Source organism: Stegodyphus dumicola, chromosome 3 (genome assembly GCF_044657685.1).
Source record: "Stegodyphus dumicola isolate Sdum_Otavi_A_Nest chromosome 3, ASM4465768v1".
Classification (NCBI taxonomy): domain Eukaryota; kingdom Metazoa; phylum Arthropoda; class Arachnida; order Araneae; family Eresidae; genus Stegodyphus; species Stegodyphus dumicola.
Window position 1 is genome coordinate 45,515,564 of NC_140770.1, and position 19,724 is coordinate 45,535,287.

At 31.2% G+C, this 19,724-nt stretch overlaps 1 protein-coding gene across 3 annotated transcripts in view; it reads left to right on the forward strand.

Moving 5' to 3' along the window:
- The first annotated feature begins 2,139 nt into the window (after nucleotides 1-2,139).
- Nucleotides 2,140-19,724, forward strand: part of LOC118190953 (ATP-binding cassette sub-family C member 4-like) — a 123,943-nt gene continuing 106,358 nt past the window's right edge. For 2 of the 3 annotated variants that reach the window (XM_085812827.1, XM_085812826.1), the window contains exon 1: nucleotides 2,140-2,433. In XM_085812827.1, the coding sequence (XP_085668953.1) occupies nucleotides 2,360-2,433 (74 nt within the window). In that variant the 5' untranslated portion in view covers nucleotides 2,140-2,359. The remainder of the gene's footprint in view (nucleotides 2,434-19,724) is intronic. The other variant, XM_085812828.1, reaches the window with a different exon arrangement.

Below are 19,724 nucleotides of genomic sequence, written 5' to 3' on the forward strand. Positions count from 1 at the left end.
GATAAGAATAAATTTTATTAACTTCTTATCGACTTGTACATTCAATCCATGACAAACACGTATGCACGCAACAATATATTGAACTTATCATGAACGTCCTCAGTGGTTTCATTAACATGGTGTTATATTTAAAATTTAGGGACTTATTTTAGGAAGGAACTTTTTAGTGACATATTGGAATTGACTGAAAAAAAATATTCAAAACGACATTTGAATCTCTTACATTTTATACTGGTATTGTTTTGTCTGCAAAATTTCGTTTTCTATCAAATATGTTTATAAATATACTTTGAAATAAATATAGCTATATCTTGAAATAAATCGAATATATTAAAAAGGGATGTATTCTTAAACATTAGCAAAAAGAACATTCTATGGCTCATGATGCAGACATTCATTTTAATTTGTAAATCTACCGTATATGTGCAGAAATTTGCCTCTTCGGCTTCACACCATAATCCGAGATCAAGATTAACTTTATATTAAATTTATCGTAAATTTAATCACAATTTGAAATCGCGGTATAAATTTTAAGCTCGAGATTGTATTTAAAAAACTTTATAGTCCAAAGGAGCTTTGTCCCTGAAGGACTATTGTTTCCGTTTTGCGATTTTGCGTTGGTTCACTATAAATGTTCGTTTCACTTTTCAAACTGCCACCAAATGTTAAAGTCCTGCATTATATTTGAAGAAATTAAATAATGAAAAATCTGCATATATGTATATCTATTTCTAGCATTGTAATAAAACAACGGTACATAGAGCCATCGAATTTTGAATGACGTAATCCTACTGCGAATATGGGCATGTGGAAGCCTAAATTTAAAATTTATTTTGTTATCGATTTCATATTTTGTAAAACTTTAACGAACTTTGATTAAAAAATTCAAAGATTTCAGAGCGAGCAATAGCAACGTTGCACAGAAAAAAACATTTTTATCTCCAGCGCGCGAGACTCTGTATTGGAAATTCTAAAGATATGCTTGCTCAATTTAAAACTATTTTGCAACATTGCTCTTGAACTGAATTTTATGGTTTAAGTGCGAAGAACATGATATTTAGTAAATAAAGGTAACAGAAAAAACGTTAAAGCGTTAAAAAATGCCCCTTTGGGTGGGCGTAGTATAAAGTCGGAAAGCTTTCTATTTTTATTGGAAAAAAATCTATAATTTAACTTTTTTTTAATTTAACGTATTATGATATTTTTTAGTTGTAATTTTGTTTAGATATATATTGTTTATAATTTGGAAAGCAAATAAAAATTTCAGCCATTAATATTTTCAGGAAGATTAATCAATTCAGTTAGTTACCTCCTCCATTTTTCTTTAGTATTTAGAAAACACCTGAAAGCAGTAAGATACATTTATGAATGCCAGGTATGTGTAGAATGTCATCTGCTCTTATAATCGTCATGTATGTCTACATAATTTATATCCAAAACGTAAATATTTTATTTGTGACTACATTTTTGAATTTCATATAAAATTCAAAACCATGAATTTCCTTCAACATTATTTTGATAAATGTTGCCAAATATGGCAGAGGATAAAAGTTCTCATAACGCACCTGAGGATTAAAAATGGAGTTACCACACCTATTATAGTTGGAATTCGTGGTAACTAATCGCAGAAAAAAACAACCTCTATATAATGCCAGAGATTTCTTTCGTTCACCGCTCCCGAATTTGAGGTATTACAGAACATGCCTATTAGTTGGAATTCGTGGTAATTAGTCGCAGAAAAAACAACCTCTATATAATGCCAGAGATTTCTTTCGTTCACCGCTCTCGAATTTGAGGTATTACAGAACATGCCGTTCACCCTCGTTTAGAGGACGCCCCGACAGATTGCGCTATATATGAGGTTTTTCAGAGTTAAAGGTATGAAAGGTCGAAATAAAAATCCCAAGGACTTTCAGATTATAAACTTCCACCTTCACTTTTTCAACGCAGTATTCATAATCACAGACCTTTTAATAAATCCTGGTTGTTTACAGTGTTTTTCTTTACCGCTTTCCGTAACCTTCGCTCATACTTCGAATCTTTCATCATAGATGGCGTTGGAGTTAAACTTGGCAGCGGAGCGCGTAATTTCTTCCCATTCCTCTTGGTGAGGATGGAAATCAACTCTTTGCTACTTGCCAGTGACATTCGGATAAGGTGTAAGGAGTAAAATATTATGCTCCTTATCAGTTGGTCTGAAAACACGTGTTTTTACGACAATTCAGTTACGGTGCAAGGTGGGTTGTCTTTTAAATAGTGAAACTTTAATAACAGAATCTGCTATTCGACAAGAAGGTGAGGACAGTGGTGTGGTGGAGTTCCAATTAAGTGTGATTTTTTACTACTTTCTCGCTCCAGTATGGAGTTTGAGAAAACCAAAGAAAATCCAAATCCATGGACCAAAGCCAATTTCTTTTCGAGGATATTTTTTTGGTAAGCATGCATTATAATTAATTCATATCGCAGAAAAGCATTTTTTAAATTGATTTTCAAATCATTTCATCTATTTACATTTCTGATTTTCAGGGAGTATTGTCTAAAAAATTAAACCATTTAATATAAAACAGAATAGAGTGCAATGAATCAATTTTTATATTAACGAACAACTATGTGGAAATTTTGTATTTTAACAAAACAAACACATCTGCTTTGGAAATGAAAAAAAAAAAAAAAATCGTCTTAGCAAGTAAGAATTTTAGAAATTTATATTTAGTGACAGCACTTTTTGAAATCTTATAATTATTTATGGGAATTCTTTTTTTAAAAGACTTTTTTATTTTTAATTTAAATTGGAAGCTAATTTTAATGAATAAACATTACATTTTAGACAAAAATATTTCTGTAAATTTAGGATCGTGAAAAAGAATTTTTAGTCTCAAAACGGGATTTTGCGTTGAATCACTATAAAAGTCTGAATCACTTTTCAAATTGTTGCCACCAAATACTATCGTCCTGTATTATATTTAAGGAAATTAAATAATGAAGAATTTGCATGAATGTATGCATGTTTTTCGTACTCTGAAAAAAAAAACTTTACCTAGAGCCATCAAATTTTGAATAACGTAGTCCTTCCCCTGAATATAGATACCTGGAATCCAGAATTTTGAATTGTTTTATTGTATATTTCATATTCTGTAAAACTTAAGTGAATTTTTTATTAACAAACTCATTTATTTCGAAACGAGCTGTGATTCAAAACGAGCTGCTCTGAGCAGATAAAAACAATCTGAAAGCTTTCAGATTTTTTTTTATATTTACATTAAATAATAATATAAATGTTTATAAATGTTTAAATAATAATATTAATGTATTACTATAAATGATTTCATTTAATTAGCTCGATTTTTAGACCAGTTAAAAATTTCTAAACTCTTTTATATGATTTGCAGATACAATAGATGTAATATATAAGTTGAAGTTGGTAAATAGTTACTTTAGTTATTCGTAACAAAGTTTAATTATAAAAGAAAGCGTGAAAGAGCTTTCAGTAAGTTATCTCTAAATCAGGGTTTCCCAGTAGGATCGGTATTGACGCCCTGGAGCTCGATGAAATTTTAAAAGTGGTGAGGTACCGATACCCGAATATACACTGACAGTTGATCGGCATTATCATGATCCCATTAATTACAAAATATATATTAATAAAATTAATAATGGCTCTAGTGTAGAATTGGGTGCCCATTCGATTAGCGACAATTTGGTTTTTACTTTTGGCCATGAAATCTCACTTCTGGTTACCATGATAGTTTTAACTTTGTTTTAGCTTCCTGATTTAATTTAAATGAAAATAAATTGATGTGTACATGGACAAATTTAAGGCAGTGTGCAGTGCTAGTTTGTGCAATTCTAGGATTTTTTTTTTAAGTGAAAACAGATCAATGTGTACATGGAGACAGAGTTTGTACAATTCTTTGACTTCTTATTTTGGTTTTGTGTAGCGGCCATCTTGAAATTGTGCCTTCCTGGCGCTGATCTTGGCGTCAAAAAAGAATCTCCAAAAAACAAGGGGCACCCAACTGTCTTAATAATTAATTGTTTATTGATATAACGTTATATAATGGAGTAAGAAAGAAATCATATAAAATAAATGTTAGGGTAAAATAACTAAAATTATTTAGTGTATTTAAAAAATCAATAACATGCTTTTTAAATACACAAATTTTTATGCAATAAGTGCAATATAAATGTAAAAGGTAGGAACTCAAGACAACACAACCAAAAAATGCTAAGAGCTCAAATATCCTCAGAAAATATATTATTACATATAAGTCACTTGCAAAATTTAAAAGAATATTATACTATTTGCTTCCAAGTCATTTAAAATTTGAATGTGCTAGTTGATCATGATGTTATGATGCAAAAGAATTGACTGCATTGAAAGAGTATGTTCAAAAGCACAAGTCGTATTCAAAATTAATGGGTTCAAAACCAATATGCTAAGTTTGAAATATAAAGTCATCTGAGAGAAGTATCTCAAAGTAAAGTTGACGTTTCCCTTATCTTACCTAGTGGAAGCAATCAAGCTAAGCAATTTTATGCCAAATATTTAAGAAAAATCATCAATACATCGAACGTAGCCATCACATTAATTAAAATTGAAATTTTGTGCAATTACATTCTGTGATTTTATTTCTGAAAACTTGTTTATATTTCTAAAATAAAAAAAAAGAAATTACGTCCAAAAGAGCGTTTTTTAACGTTTTGTGTGTTACCTTATCATGTTCTTCGCACCATAAAATTCAAATGAACAGCAATATCACAAAATATTTAAAGAGCACGTTTTTAGAATTTCCGACACACAGTCTCGCGCTGAAGATAACAATGTTTTTTCCCGTACAGTGTTGCCATTGCTCGCTTTGAAATCGTTCAGTTTGTTCATCAAAAATTCTTTAATGTTTGACAAGATATGAAATAGGTAATAAAACAAATTCGAAATTCGGCCTTCCAGATGCCTATATTCGAATGGGGAACAACGTTATTCAAAATTTGATATCTCTAGGTACCGTTGTTTTTTCACAATGCCAGAAACATATATTCATTCATGCAGATTCTTCATTGTTTAATTTCTTTAAATATAATACAGAGTTCTAATATTTGGTGGCAGCAATTTGAAAAGTGAACTGGCATTTACAGTGAACCAACGCAAAATGCCAAAACGAAATTAATAGCCCTTCCGGGCAAATTGCCCCTTTGGTACAAAAAATAATAAATCATATTTTCTAAACTTGCGTTTATGTTCTTAGGTAATATTTTGTATTACGATTATGTCGTAGGTTGTATATTGTAAAAAAATGTAAGCTGGTCGGAGGCCTTGAAGCGAGAGTACTAATTTTAACATTTAAAAGTGGAAAATTCCAGAATTTGAAGTGTAATTATTTTTCAAATTTTTTCAGCTTTTGTAAAGTATACCATATCTTAATACATATCTTATTAAATTTGGTATTAAACTAATTATTTACAGTTTTTTTTTTGTTTCCAATTATTTATGATACAAAACAATTATTTTTCTATCAGAATCAGCTAAGCGTAATAACATATTAAGTTTAGCATTTTTAAGACATGCATATCATTTTAAACCTTTTAGAATTCCAAATGCGTTCCTTTTTATTTCTTATACATAACAGCAGGAGAAAAATATTTCATACGCGTTATTAGGTGAAAGAGTTTGATAACAAACTTTTCAAATGCCATGACTTTGCTAGAACGCGAGACTAAGAGAATTATGTAAAGACATAAAAATTTTGAAATATGAAATCTATTTCTTAAACTCAGCAAATATTTCATATGATTAGCATTTTTATTTCTGCGATGAAATATGTGATTTTTCGTTTGATGCTGATTTAGTTTTTAAGTATTCCGTACTGTTTTGTCTTCAGAATTTCATTTAATAATTTAATTTTTGCGCTTTTGGTAATGTAAATACCCATCAATCCTGATAGAAAGCTTCGTGATAGCAACAACACATATATAAAAACGTGGGCAAACACCAAAAGTAAAACTTCTATTCACGAGAGAAAGTTGCTTCCAATTATGTGATCCGGAACTGAATGAAAATGGAAAGTATTTCTTAGATTTCAGCCGATACAGGAAGAGCTTCGTTCTATTAGCAGTTTCACAGGGTTAATTAAATGCAATTCTTCTCTGTAGTTTTTCTAGCCTTAAAATTTTCTGAATTCTTATAAGTGTTTAACTTACAAGCATTAAAAGTTTTAAAATAGGGTAAATTAATCTATTAATCTATAGATTATTCTGTTTTAGTTTTTAATGTTTCATCCACTTCCGTCTTGCTGTAGGAAATTATGTCTGCAAGACTGTATCAGATTTTGTAATTTTAAGTATTGATTTCGGCTAACCCTCACTGTCCTCGAAACAGTAATATATGACGAAGTCCAGTCCACCTAGCAAGTTTCCTTGCCCCGTAACCGTCCAAGACTCCGTCGTCCTCGAAACAGTGTACCATTTATGCAGCAATGGTGAGTGAATTCAGATGATTCTCACTGGTTCATCAGAATATGTTCTTAAGATATATTTTGCCAGCGAATTGGTTATCAAAATTGAATTGCAATATTTGTTTTGATAATTTATCGCTATTAATAGTTAATTTCATTGTGGTAGAGAATTCTGAAAATGTTTGAGTCCTCCCGTTCCATTGCAGCAGGCGCAATCTGCAGTACTAGCTAAAATTAACTAATTTATGAATACGTCTCAGTTTATCCTATCACGTTTTAGAACGGTGAAACCGTTATCTTAAGTAATTCTGGTGGAGGAATTATGGTTAGCATTTTTTATGTTACCCATGATCAAAACTGTTTTCATAAAAGAAGCTATTTTTTGCACATATCGTAAAGTTATTTAAAGTTATTTTTAAGCACATTTAGAACAAAATAAACTTCTAAAAATAAATTTTCATCTTTAGTTAACTTTTATAAATTTACATAAATGCAATAAAATTCTCAAGTTGAAGTTAGTTAAATATGAAGGTGGCTACAATTGCAGGTTTCAAGTGGTAAAACAATCTATTTTTGTTAACAATTGGTAAAGTTTCACTGTCTTTCTCAAGAGTGTTTCAAATATTTTTTTTATATAAACTCTGGTATAGTTGGAGCAAGAATTTTATCAAATTGTTATCACACGGAAGAGTAAATAATGATTGAGGTGTTTTTATGCTATCTCTAATAGAGAATTCGATTACGATTCCGTTAGCTAAACAATATCGTTCCTTTAATTTCAAAGATATCTTCGTTTCCTCTGTCAGAACAATAATTTTGAAAACGATACGCTGAAGTCAGTGTCAACATTACGGCATCCCACGCAGTTTACGCATTAAAAGAAGTTCTTGTACGTACGTTTTTAGAAGGATTATGGAAAATAGGGACTATAGATTCTACAGAAGAATTATAGAATCTCTAGCAGATGTATTGCTGAGCACGAAGTTTTTTAAAGCATTGCAGCTTTGAAATTCAATATATAATCTGAAATCAGAATAGTCTTTCTCAAAATCAGCGCTTTATTAACTAAATCACTACATCTGTTCACTTTACATACGACCCTTGTCAACTGTATTAGAAATTAACCGAAAAGACTGATCAGCAAACCTCGATGCATTTGGCATCCATCCAATTTTTGCGCTAGGATGTTATAATTCACAGATAAAAATAATTTCGCGGGAAACAAACAGTGGCCCAATTGAATATTTTTGCGTGATGGACAACAGATGATCGTCATTTATTAAAGAAAATGGCATGCGAAAGCGTTTCGGTACCGGAAAGAAAAAGGAATCTACATAAATGCATTGCTTCTGTTTAAGACACAATAACACGCCGAATAAATACTGATTCAGAAGTCAAACAACAAAAATCAGCGTTAATTCACAAAATTTTCACAGGACTAGTTTCGATGGTTTTACCGAACCATCATCTTCAGCTGCAAAACCGCAAATGGACCTTCTTCTGTTTCTTGCTTCTGTTTATTGATGAAGAACGTGTTCTAAAATATACCAGTTATTTCAAGATTCGCGAAGTAATATTCAGATGGTTTGTAGCATGAAAATTTAGACTAATTAAAAACTTTAGTCAGTAAAAATAACTTTTTATTAACTTAGCCTTGGGTCGCAGGAAAAAAAAAAAAGATCACCAATGATATACAGCAGCAGTCTCAAACTTAAATTTCTTGCGGATCGCATGCATGATCTGGAAACAACTGACGGGCTAGAATTTTTCAATGAAAAAATTTTATTAACAAAGAAATAAATTAATTATGATTTAGCTTACTAAACATTTAACAAAACATAACATAAACAATAATAAAAAAAATCTTAAATGTTTCAGATTTTAAATTACGTCCAAAGGGGCGTTTTTTAACATTTTGTGTGTTACCTTTCTTTATTAAATATCATGTTCCTCGCACTTAAACCATAAGATCCAGTGCAACAGCAATATCGCAAAATAGTTTTAAAACGAGCATATCTTTAGAATTTCCGATACAGAGACTCACGCGCTGGAGATAAAAATGTTTTTTCGGCACAACGTTGCCATTGCTCGCTTTGAAATCCTTGAGTTTGTTAATCAAAAATTCGTCAAAGTTTTAAAAAATAGGAAATCGATCATAAAACAAATTTCAAATTTGGTCTTCCACATGCTCATATTCGTTGGAGGATTACGTTATTCAAAATTCGATGACTCTATGTACCGTTGTTTTATCACAATACGAGAAATATACATACATTTATGCAGATTTTTCATTATTTAATTTCTTCAAATATAATGCAGGACTCTAACATTTTATGGCAACAGTTTGAAAAGTGAACCGACATTTATGAGTCCGACGCAAAATGCCAAAACGAAACTAATAGTCCTTCGGGATTCAAATCCCTTTGGACTAATAATATCATAAAGCGGAAAAATTCGAAAATTTATATTTATGTTCTATTTTAAAATTTAAAGTTTGCTACGAGCAAGACACTTTTGTTGGTTACACATTGCAATTCAAATGTATTAACAGCTAAATATTAAATTCTTAGACTAACATTTTTTTCAGATAGTTCTAACACGTTTAATTAAGCATGAAATAATTTACTTCAATTTAAACCATTTTTTTTGGGGGGGGGTTTATTTTTTTGGTTTTTTTTTGGTTTTTCGTTCTTTTTTCATTTACGTCACATACACGTTTCGAGACATTTGGGCTTATGTCCATCTGGGCTAAAAACATTTAAAAACAGCATATCTTTAGACTTTCCGATAGACAGTCTCGTGCGCTGGAGACAATTTGTTTTGTACAGTATTGCCATTGCTCGCTTTGAACTCTTCAGTTTGTTAATCAAAAATTCCTTAAAATGTTATAAAATATGAAATAGATGATAAAACAAACTCGAAATCCCAATTTAAGCTTTCATATGGCCATATTTGTTAGTCAAAATTTGATGGCTATACCGTTATTTTTTCACAATGCGACAAACATACATACAGTCATGCAGATTTTTCACTATTTTAATCTCTTCATATTTTTCATTATTTAATTTCTTTACTCTATATCGTTTTTCTTTTTTTAATATAATACAGGGGGACTTTATCTGGTGTTAACAATTTGAAAAGTGAAATGGACATTTATAGTTGAACCGACGCAAAATGACGTTTCGAGATTAATAGCCCAGCGAACCCGTATTAAGCGTTTCGAGATTAATTGCGCTGTACGCTAACAAATTATGAAAATTTTCTGAGTTTTCAGATAAATATTTCCAAGTGGGGGCTCTTATTAGTCCAAAGGGATTTGAATCCCGAAGGACTATTAGTTTCGTTTTGGCATTTTGCGTCGGACTCATAAATGTCGGTTCACTTTTCAAACTGTTGCCACAAAATGTTAGAGTCCTGCATTATATTTGAAGAAATTAAATAATGAAAAATCTGCATAAATGTATGTATATTTCTCGTATTGTGATAAAACAACGGTACATAGAGTCATCGAATTTTGAATAACGTAATCCTCCAACGAATATGAGCATGTGGAAGACCAAATTTGAAATTTGAAATTTGTTTTATGATCGATTTCCTATTTTTTAAAACTTTGACGAATTTTTGATTAACAAACTCAAGGATTTCAAAGCGAGCAATGGCAACGTTGTGCCGAAAAAACATTTTTATCTCCAGCGCGTGAGTCTCTGTATCGGAAATTCTAAAGATATGCTCGTTTTAAAACTATTTTGCGATATTGCTGTTGCACTGGATCTTATGGTTTAAGTGCGAGGAACATGATATTTAATAAAGAAAGGTAACACACAAAATGTTAAAAAACGCCCCTTTGGACGTAATTTAAAATCTGAAACATTTCAGATTTTGCTTTTTTTTGTTAAATTTTCTTCGACATATAAATAAAAATAAGTATATTTGTATTGGAATTGATTATAAACTTCTTTTATTTCTTACTCAACTGCACACTTGGTGACTTTACGATTTTGATAAAGTTTGTAGCTTTTGAGAGAAAGTACTAATATTATCTTCGTGACGGATTGTAGATGGATGCTCTTTGGCCAGTCAGGTTCTATTATAAATTTTCAACCGTGAAAAAACAAATGTTTTCCAAAATAAAACGATTATTCTTAGGGCAAACATTCGTAACTGAGCTTATATATTTTTTGACAAGAATGAATAAAAGTTAATAAAATGTATCTTCAACCTTTTGAATAAGATTCATGCCACATTGTTAATTAGTTAACTTTAATTGTAGATTTTCTGGTTCGTTATTCGCGTTCGTTTTTAGTGGAAATGAAAATAATATGAAATCAGACTTCAAGCAACTAAACTCTTGAGATATTTGCAAGAAATAAATAATTGAAATATCTTCGCGAGCCGCATAAAATTGTTTCCAGTGCCGCCAGTTTGAGACGATTGATATATAGAATAAAAGCCTAAAACACTGGTTTAAAGAACGCAGTACTGTGTAGAAACATTAGAGTTTTTGAAAGTAGACAAGATGAAAAATTAGCAATCGCCTTCTCCGTGAATCCGAACCACAGACCTCGGCCCAGTGTGCATAACCACTATACCACGAAGGCACGCTAGGTTAGTGGGAGAAATGCCTTATAACTGTATTGTCGAAAAAGAAGCTGCTCATATTTTATTTTCATTAAAATTTACGTTTCAAATTCGGCAACTCTAGGATATGTATTGGGCATAATTGTTTGTAAAATTTACGTACCAGTACGTGAACCTTCATCATAAAATATTTTCTTTATGCGACAGTAAGAATTAAAAAAAGCCGGTTGTAGGCGTTTTGTCAAAATTACTTAATATTTGTCATGTTGTTTCTAGAGGTTGTATATATTTATCTCTCTCTATATACATATATATGTCTATATATAGAGATAGATAGATAGATATCTCTTTCTCTCTATATATATATATACACGTCTCTCTCCCTATATATATGTATAGGTGTCTCTCTTTCTCTCTCTCTCTCTCTATATATATATATGTGATAATTTCGAGAACATAGAATATTAATCAGCTTGCAGTTGTCGTAGCTGAGAGTGAGGGCTTACAGATGAAGATAACAAAGCATGAACTTGAAGAATTACCAGTATTTATTTCCACGCATGTAAAATCATCTCCATAGGTGTTTATCCAATCGTAATGGAATCCGAGACATTTCTGTGATTCAATCATAATGAAATACGATAATTTTCTGTGTACATTGATTCCTTAAATTAAGATGCAAGCAGTTTAGACGGCAAAGGGAGGACTATTAGCAAGATGGAAGCTAGGAAAAGAAAAGAATGACGTAATTAGCTGCCAAGGGTTTTTATACCAGAGTAGGTGCGATTCTAGAAACAAGCTATAATTGGTCAATATTAGTTTTAGTCACCTTTTTCAAGCAGTGTTATGTAACGTCGAAAGATCTCCAATTTGGGAAAACAGGGAATTTAAGGGCAGATCACCAAATCTAGAATGTTAATTTTGAGGTAGCCAATTATTTTTTTAAAGCAGCTATTGTATTTTGTGATATCATATATATATATGTAAGATAAAAATATATGAATCAAAATTATAGATTAAACTATAAACATTAATTCTTCCTCTCTATTCTAAAATCGTAATAACTTCTTTGCATTGCGTCATTTCTAGATCACTCTATGATCGGCGCAGCTCTGATGACGTAATCATTGGGAACTGAAACTGTCCTTGTAAACCAAAACTTTTCTCTTCGCATGCCTCCATCTTGCATAACTACGCACTTCAGCTTTTGCTCTGTGCTGTGCTAAGATGTAAAAAAATAAAAAAAAAATAAAAAAATAAAAAAAAAAAATACGATGGCTTTGCTCTTTGCGAACCAGCATCCTTTAATTAATTTTCTGCAATTCGGCATCTCCCCTTAGACCATTACCTTCTAGAACATTCGCACCTATTACATAACCTCCTCATATAAATGCTGCGTCATAAGTTTTTCTACATTTTTCTAGAAGCTACTCTGTTACATAACCTTTCATATAAATGCTGCGTCATAAGTTCTCCTAGACAGATGCCTTCTCGCCTTCGTCCTGCTAACGCTTCCGCTATGCTCCTCTTTCTTTGTTAGAACGTTATGACGTATTAAAGTTTAAAGTCAGTCGTATCTAATAGTTCAATTACTGAATAAGTTAATCTAACTTCATCTGGAAAAAAGTCATCTGCTATAAATTAAAATAAAGATATGCTTGCTGTTAAAAGTGAAAAGTTCTGAGTCGTCATTTTTCTCCGTACTTCAATCATCCCAGCTTCGTCAACCATCTGCCAGAACGTGTAATGGAATAGCCTCACCATTCGCCCACGATGTGAAAACATTACAGTTATTAATTAGCCGGTATATGTAAGATAAAAATATATGAATCAAAATTATAGATTAAACTATAAACATTAATTCTTCCTCTCTATTCTAAAATCGTAATAACTTCTTTGCATTGCGTCATTTCTAGATCACTCTATGTTCGGCGCAGCTCTGATGACGTAATCATTGGGAACTGAAACTGTCCTTGTAAACCAAAACTTTTCTCTTCGCGTGCCTCCATCTTGCATAACTACGCACTTCAGCATTTGCTCTGTGCTGTGCTAAGATGTAATTTTGCTGTCTTGCTTTCTATCTCAACAATATCAAAAATGTAAATCTTCTGTGAAAAGGCACGACTAGAGTGCCAAGTGATTGTGGCCACAAATATCAACTGGAAATAAAAATGGAATTAAAACTGCCTCGACTGCCAAGTTCTTTAAATACTACGCAATCAAAATTCTTCTTCAATATGGGTCTAATCACGCATCTACAGTGTTCCGGCCTTTCCTTGTGCTTTTATTATGACATATATATATATTATAAAAATCAAAAAGGAAATGTCGGAACTAAATTAAAAATTTTTGTTCCTTCGATATGAAGATTTAACCATTTTTTCTCCTGGTAAGGAGTTATATTGAGTATATGTAAATATAATGAATCTTCAAATACATTAACTTAACTGAAAGTTATTATGATCAAAGATTTTTTACATAATTTACAGAACCTTTTACAGAATTTTTTACAGATTTTTTACAGAAAAGAATTTTTACAGAACATTATAAAAAAAATTTTATTAATCTCTTCTGTTTAAGGCTTCAAACAGAACTCGTCAAGGGAACAAACAGTATTTAATAATATATATATTATAAATATTGCATTTTTATTGCACATAATAATAATCAAGATAATTATCTACAGTGTGACTAGTCTTTTACTCTGTCTAAACTTTTATCTGTGTTTACAATATCCTATGCTAAAAGTGGGGCATGTTTAGCTGATACCTGTGCAGTAGGTGCCGTTTAATGTGATCGCGTTTCTTTATGGCTATTTTGATAACTTTTACCGAATGATAATTTTAAATGATGAGAAAAAATATCCTTCAAAGTAACATAATTTAATATAAAAAATACAATTAGAAATATATTAGTGGGCTTTCTCAGCCTTATAATTACCGAATGCAAATGTTTGTTTATGAATTATTCATAATGTCTTTAATGCAAAAGTTCGTGAATGAACTTTCAATAAAAAGAACGCTATCATTTTCAGTTCATAATCGCACTTTAAAAGCCATTCTTCAAAAATATCCGCGTCTTGAGTTATATCTGTATTCCTTTGGTATACTCTACTCATTGAAAGCATCCGAGAATTTTACTTTTTCTGATTACAAACAGTTTTCTTATTTTTCCACACACATATTGAAGCTCAGCATAAAACGGTGGGTTTTCAGTTTTAAATAAACATTTATTTAGGGCCAGTGAACTACACTATATACCTGTTTCGTCTATCTAAATAAAAATGTTTTCAAGGTGGTACTTTATAAATAATTTAGGCAATTTATTTGGCAACCATGCTCCTGCAGGAGGTAAATCAGCACTTTTCCTTCGCTATTAATGGGTTTGTAAACAATGTTTTATTCCATTGGCTAAACCGGCCATGTATTACTACCAAATCATCTTTCCTTATTTTTACGGATAATTCTTCAGATTTCATCAAGAAACTGTTAATTGTCATATCTTTTTCACGAGCGCTTGTAAACCAAACGTTTTTAAAGAAAATGATATGTACTCGGACTTTAAAATCTTGAAATCTTTCGAACAAACACACTATTTGCCACAAATATATAACTGAAATAAATGTCTTAGCGGGCCGCATGCGGCCCACTGGCTGCCAGTTTGAGACCACTGTCTTAATACATATAGTGGTTTATCAAGTTGCATTAGAATAAATACGGTTTGACGCGTTCCACTTTCTTTTATAACGAATAAAAAGTTTAGCAAAGTAAAACAAATATCGGAAAATGTTGTTTTTGACATGTGTCTCGGCAGTTTTTTTATTGTGAAAATTTACTAAATTATTTACAAAGTGGTGCAGAGCTGTTATTACCATCAAATTACCATACATGAGCTTTGATTCAGCGTTAATCATTGTTCTCGAAAGTTCTAATTCAAGGCACAACAAGTTACTACGTACAAGTTATAAGTCAGTTGTAATTCATTGTTTAAGTAATCATTGTTCACGAAATTATTGTTAGGTTACTGGCAATGATTCATCATGACTTTTGAGTAGTCTAATCTAAGCCAGCGAATAAGTAGAAATTTTTATTCTGGTAGCTTATATTTAGGTTAGAGGGAACACTTTAGCTAAAGAAATATAATTAAATTTGAAAAAGTGAAGAATATTGGCACATTATTAGAATAACATAGAGAACCTTTTCTGCTACATGTGAACAGCGATAAGAAAATTTTTAAAACGGCTTCCTATTTGTTTCTTAATTCATTTCTAATAAAAATAAAATTGCTTAATATTTTTATAATTGTATTTCTAATAATTTCACACGATTATTCGGTTGCTCGTGCAATTTTAAAAGCTAAAAAAAGTGTACGAAAAAAATTTTAATACTTATTAATACTATCCGTTTTGAAAGTCCAAATTGTCCCAGTGTCAAGAAAGCTGTTTCGGGTGAGTGAACCCGTACCATGTAACCTTAATTGCGCGTCTCTAGTTCTCTGAAATTATCATTTCCCTCATTTTCCCTTTCACGCATGCGTGGATGTATTCCCTATAAAGGAAGAGTTGAATTGTTCACACGAGAAATTCCCCGAATGACTTCGTCAATTGTTTTCTGTTCAGTTTTGTTTAAGTGGAGATTTCAAAATGATATTCCGTTAAAAGTTAGGGTTGAATCCATATTATAAACCTCTCAACCTGATGGTTGAAACCTTGAATAGAATTTTTTGAAGGTTGAGTTGAAAGAACTATCTCCATTTTTGATCAGAATTTTGTTATTAGATCTTTGTTATGGTGAGATTCAGCAGGAAAGGGTATTTCCTTAATCATATTCCTTTCCTTTATTCAAGGGAATCGGAAATTATAGTTTAATTCTTGTCTCTGTAAAACACATTTATTTATTTTTGCCAAGGGTACATATTAAGGAGAAAAAGTTAAAGAAAATTGAATTAAATTTCATTAAATAAAATTTTATAAGAAGAAATAAATTTAAAAAATATTTCAGACAAATTAATATTCAATTAAATATTAAATTAAATTTTCAGAAAATCTTTGTAACATTTTATTTTGCAAAATATATATTATATTCAGTTGCAACAGTGCAAATATTAATTAAACGAATTACTCTGGTAATATTTTTAAAAATTAAAACACAGATCGGCAGTGTAATATCAGACATCATTAGCATAATCACATTTTTGACACATTTTTGTATCGTCGTCACTTCTGTGAAATAAAATTTCCTGAACAGAGATAAGAAGAAAAACTCAACAGACGATTTTGTCAAAAACTACTTCCTACAGTATAATTAAAATAAAAAAAATTCTATTGATTACGAAATTTCAATAATAATAGCATTTAATGCCTTTTGGTATTTAAACTAATTAATTACTAATTTATTTAATTAATTTAAACTAATTAATTAACTAAATTAAAACTAATTTGCATTCCGGTGAAGGTTGACGGAAAGAATAGAAGATAATATAAAAATAACGTGTTAACTAAAATAAATCTTGTCATCTATTATGTTTTCTTGTTAAATTTACCATGTCATTTTGCGTACATAGTCTAGTAACTAATATCACATCATGTTATTAAAAATTACGGTAGAGAAACAGATTACTGATTTTTTTTTTTTGAGGATTTTCTCCCCCTTTACTGAGTGCCTTCCTGGTGAAATCTGAAAGCACGTCCTGCTAGTAATCGGATAGTTCGGCAAGGGCAAAGCATATTTTTATATTTCCTGCTTCAACAAACCTAATGTTCCTTCAAGTGACGCCTGAACTAAAAGGTCATGCACGGTAATTCACTAACACCAGGATTTAATTATTCGGTCCCCTTCTTCCCAAATATCCTTTAAATGTGTGTGGGAGGTGTAAGGTTTTTCTCCCCCTTTACTTCGTGCTTTTATAGTGTAACTGAAAACCACGTCCGCGTAGGAGATGGAAGGTCCGAAGTACGAGTTCCAGCGAGCGCATTGCACATTTTCCCTTGTTTCAACATACGTATTGACTCTGCAGTTTTAACTGCTTCAAATCAGATTGCTATTTGTGAAGTTGTTACACTATTTTAGAGGAACCATTAATTAGTTATTTATTAAAATCGTTTAGTTACAATCAGAAAATATTTGTATTTTAAATTTAAATTCTTATGCTATTTTTTTTATAATATTCCTAACCCGTACATGCTGAAGAGAAGTACATTGAATCCTTTCTAAGATGACTACCTATTTATTTGGGTTATGTGTGAAGATAGGTCGAATTTGAGAGGGTAGTTTTGATATTTTATTTTTAATAATATTCTTAGATGTATTTGTCAGTTTTAGGTGTGGTCGTCTAAGGAAGCAATCATTGCAATTTTATTTTTTAAGAGATTAACGAACGAGATTATTTTTTGGAGACTAACTCAAAGCAAAACTAATTATTCCCTCAAGCATGCATACATTTAAAAATTAGCTTGGAAGTTTTTGATTGCTCTTGGAAGCAGTTAATAATTCTTCTAAAATATTTACAAATTGCCACTTACTATGCTTTGCGATGAAAAACTTCGGACCATTCAGGCTTCAGTGGTTCTGGCGCTGTTCAGTTCAGCGTGAAAAAAAGGAATCCTTGACATTATTTTCATTGCCACTTAGGATTAATTTCAAGTAGGCACTTATTAGGAAGAACAAAGTGTAATTTTCTTGTCTTTTAGATCTCATGATATGTTGCCTTCAGCTTCGCAAAGAATTCTCGAAATTAAATGAAATAAACAAAACGCAAAGAATGCGATCAGACTATAGCCTAGCAATCCAAAAATACATATTTGTGCACTATAGAATGTTGACTTTTTAAATAGTTCTTGGTCGTTGAGATATTTGTGTACCTTTTTGAAACTTTAAAATGAAGAAGTAATCTGTTGATCCGCAATGCTATTCATCTGCGCAGGATCAGCCACAATATTTGTTTTATGGAAGACGATCCCATAATGATTGTATGCATTTAACGAGACGTTGTTGGCAGCACAGATGATAATGGTAGAATGGTGGATTTCATAGGTCAGGAAAAAATATAGAAACTGCTTTTGAAGACATCTTAATCGAACCATATCAATACACTTTTAAGTCACCATTGTCATAACCCACTTTAAGAACTGAATGCAGCTTTTAGTTTCTGATAAGTCAACTGGAGTGCCTTGTTTTAAAATTTCCATAAATGAATGCAGGAATGCGAGCGGTGGCAGCTCAAACAGGGTAGAATATAACATGATAATTTCAATTCATTGTTAATTGTAAGTTCCTATTTTGTTTCAACTTTAAGCAAAGATACTAAAAACTAAAAAAAAAAAATCGAAAAACCTCTAAACTCTAAAACAAACAAAAAAAAAATGTCGTTATGATTGCCTTATAACTTTTTTTAGCTTGTTTTCCTAAGTAGAGTATGTATTTCGAGTTAGAGTTAGAGTATCTATTTCGAGGAGCTGATTTACCACTTAAGCTGATGTTATCAATTGAAGAATGTTGCCGTAATATAACAATTGCATTCTTTGATGTGTTGATTCAATTGTCAAGCAATTTTTTATCAGGTTAAAAGAATTTTGTAATTCTAAAACGCCGTGTTTCGGTTTGATGCATTTAATGAGAAATGTCGTTCAGTTGATATACTGTGAGATGGTGATATGAGTGGAACCAAGAATATTATTGATATAAACATAGTAAAGCAACACATATTCCTTTATCTCACGCTATTAAAAATGGTTCAAAAACGAACTGTACTTTTAATTCTTTTCCCGCTAATAGGATTATCATGTATTTCGATGTTGATATCATTAATAATGAATACAATTCCTATTTATATGATATAATTTCTGCAATCTTATGTTATCATTTTTTAAAAGAAATACCGTATTATCACGTGCATAAAACATATTATTATGAAACGATGATAAATTTGTAGTGGTGATTATGGCCTGTCTCAAAAGTAATAGGAATGATTTTTTAAAAATAATTATTTTGAACGTGCATGCAATTATAGCTTATCACGCTCAAAACCGACATTTTGTAATCAAAAACAGCTATTCCATTCGTACAGTGATACAGTGGAAGAAGTGTTTATTTGAAATGTTGTTTATACTCGATGCCTGAATGTTTTCCAGAACTATATCTGGTCAAGTTTTGAGCTTGACGTATGAAAGAAATCATACGGAGTTAAGTCAGGGCTGTATGGTACACGGAAATGTGTTGTGATAGTATTTTGATCCAAGATTCTCATGGAGGCAATAATGCGTGACTTGATACATTGCCATGGCGAAAGAATTATGTGATATAACTTCAGGACAGCCATGCACAACTCATTTTTTTAGTTTTAGAGTACATATACCTGTACCTATACGAGTCACATTATTTTCAGTTCTTGAAAGGACGCCATACACTCTGGTCTTCCTCAATGATTCCGTCCAGGTACGTTTTGTATCAATTTATTACTTGGTTTGAAGACAAAGTATCATTCTTATAAACTTTCTTTAGCAACTGTAATGTTTCAGCATTACCTTTAACGTGACTCTTTTTAATTTTCCTCCATGGCAAGATACAGAAATCACTGGCAATTTGCTGCCGAAAGATAACTACGAATGTTGGGAATAACGTGAAAAAGATCAAACTGTGTATCTAGATTCCTCTTCCCTTCTGGAACATTTTTCTTTCCTGTTTCGTCTGCACTGAAAGC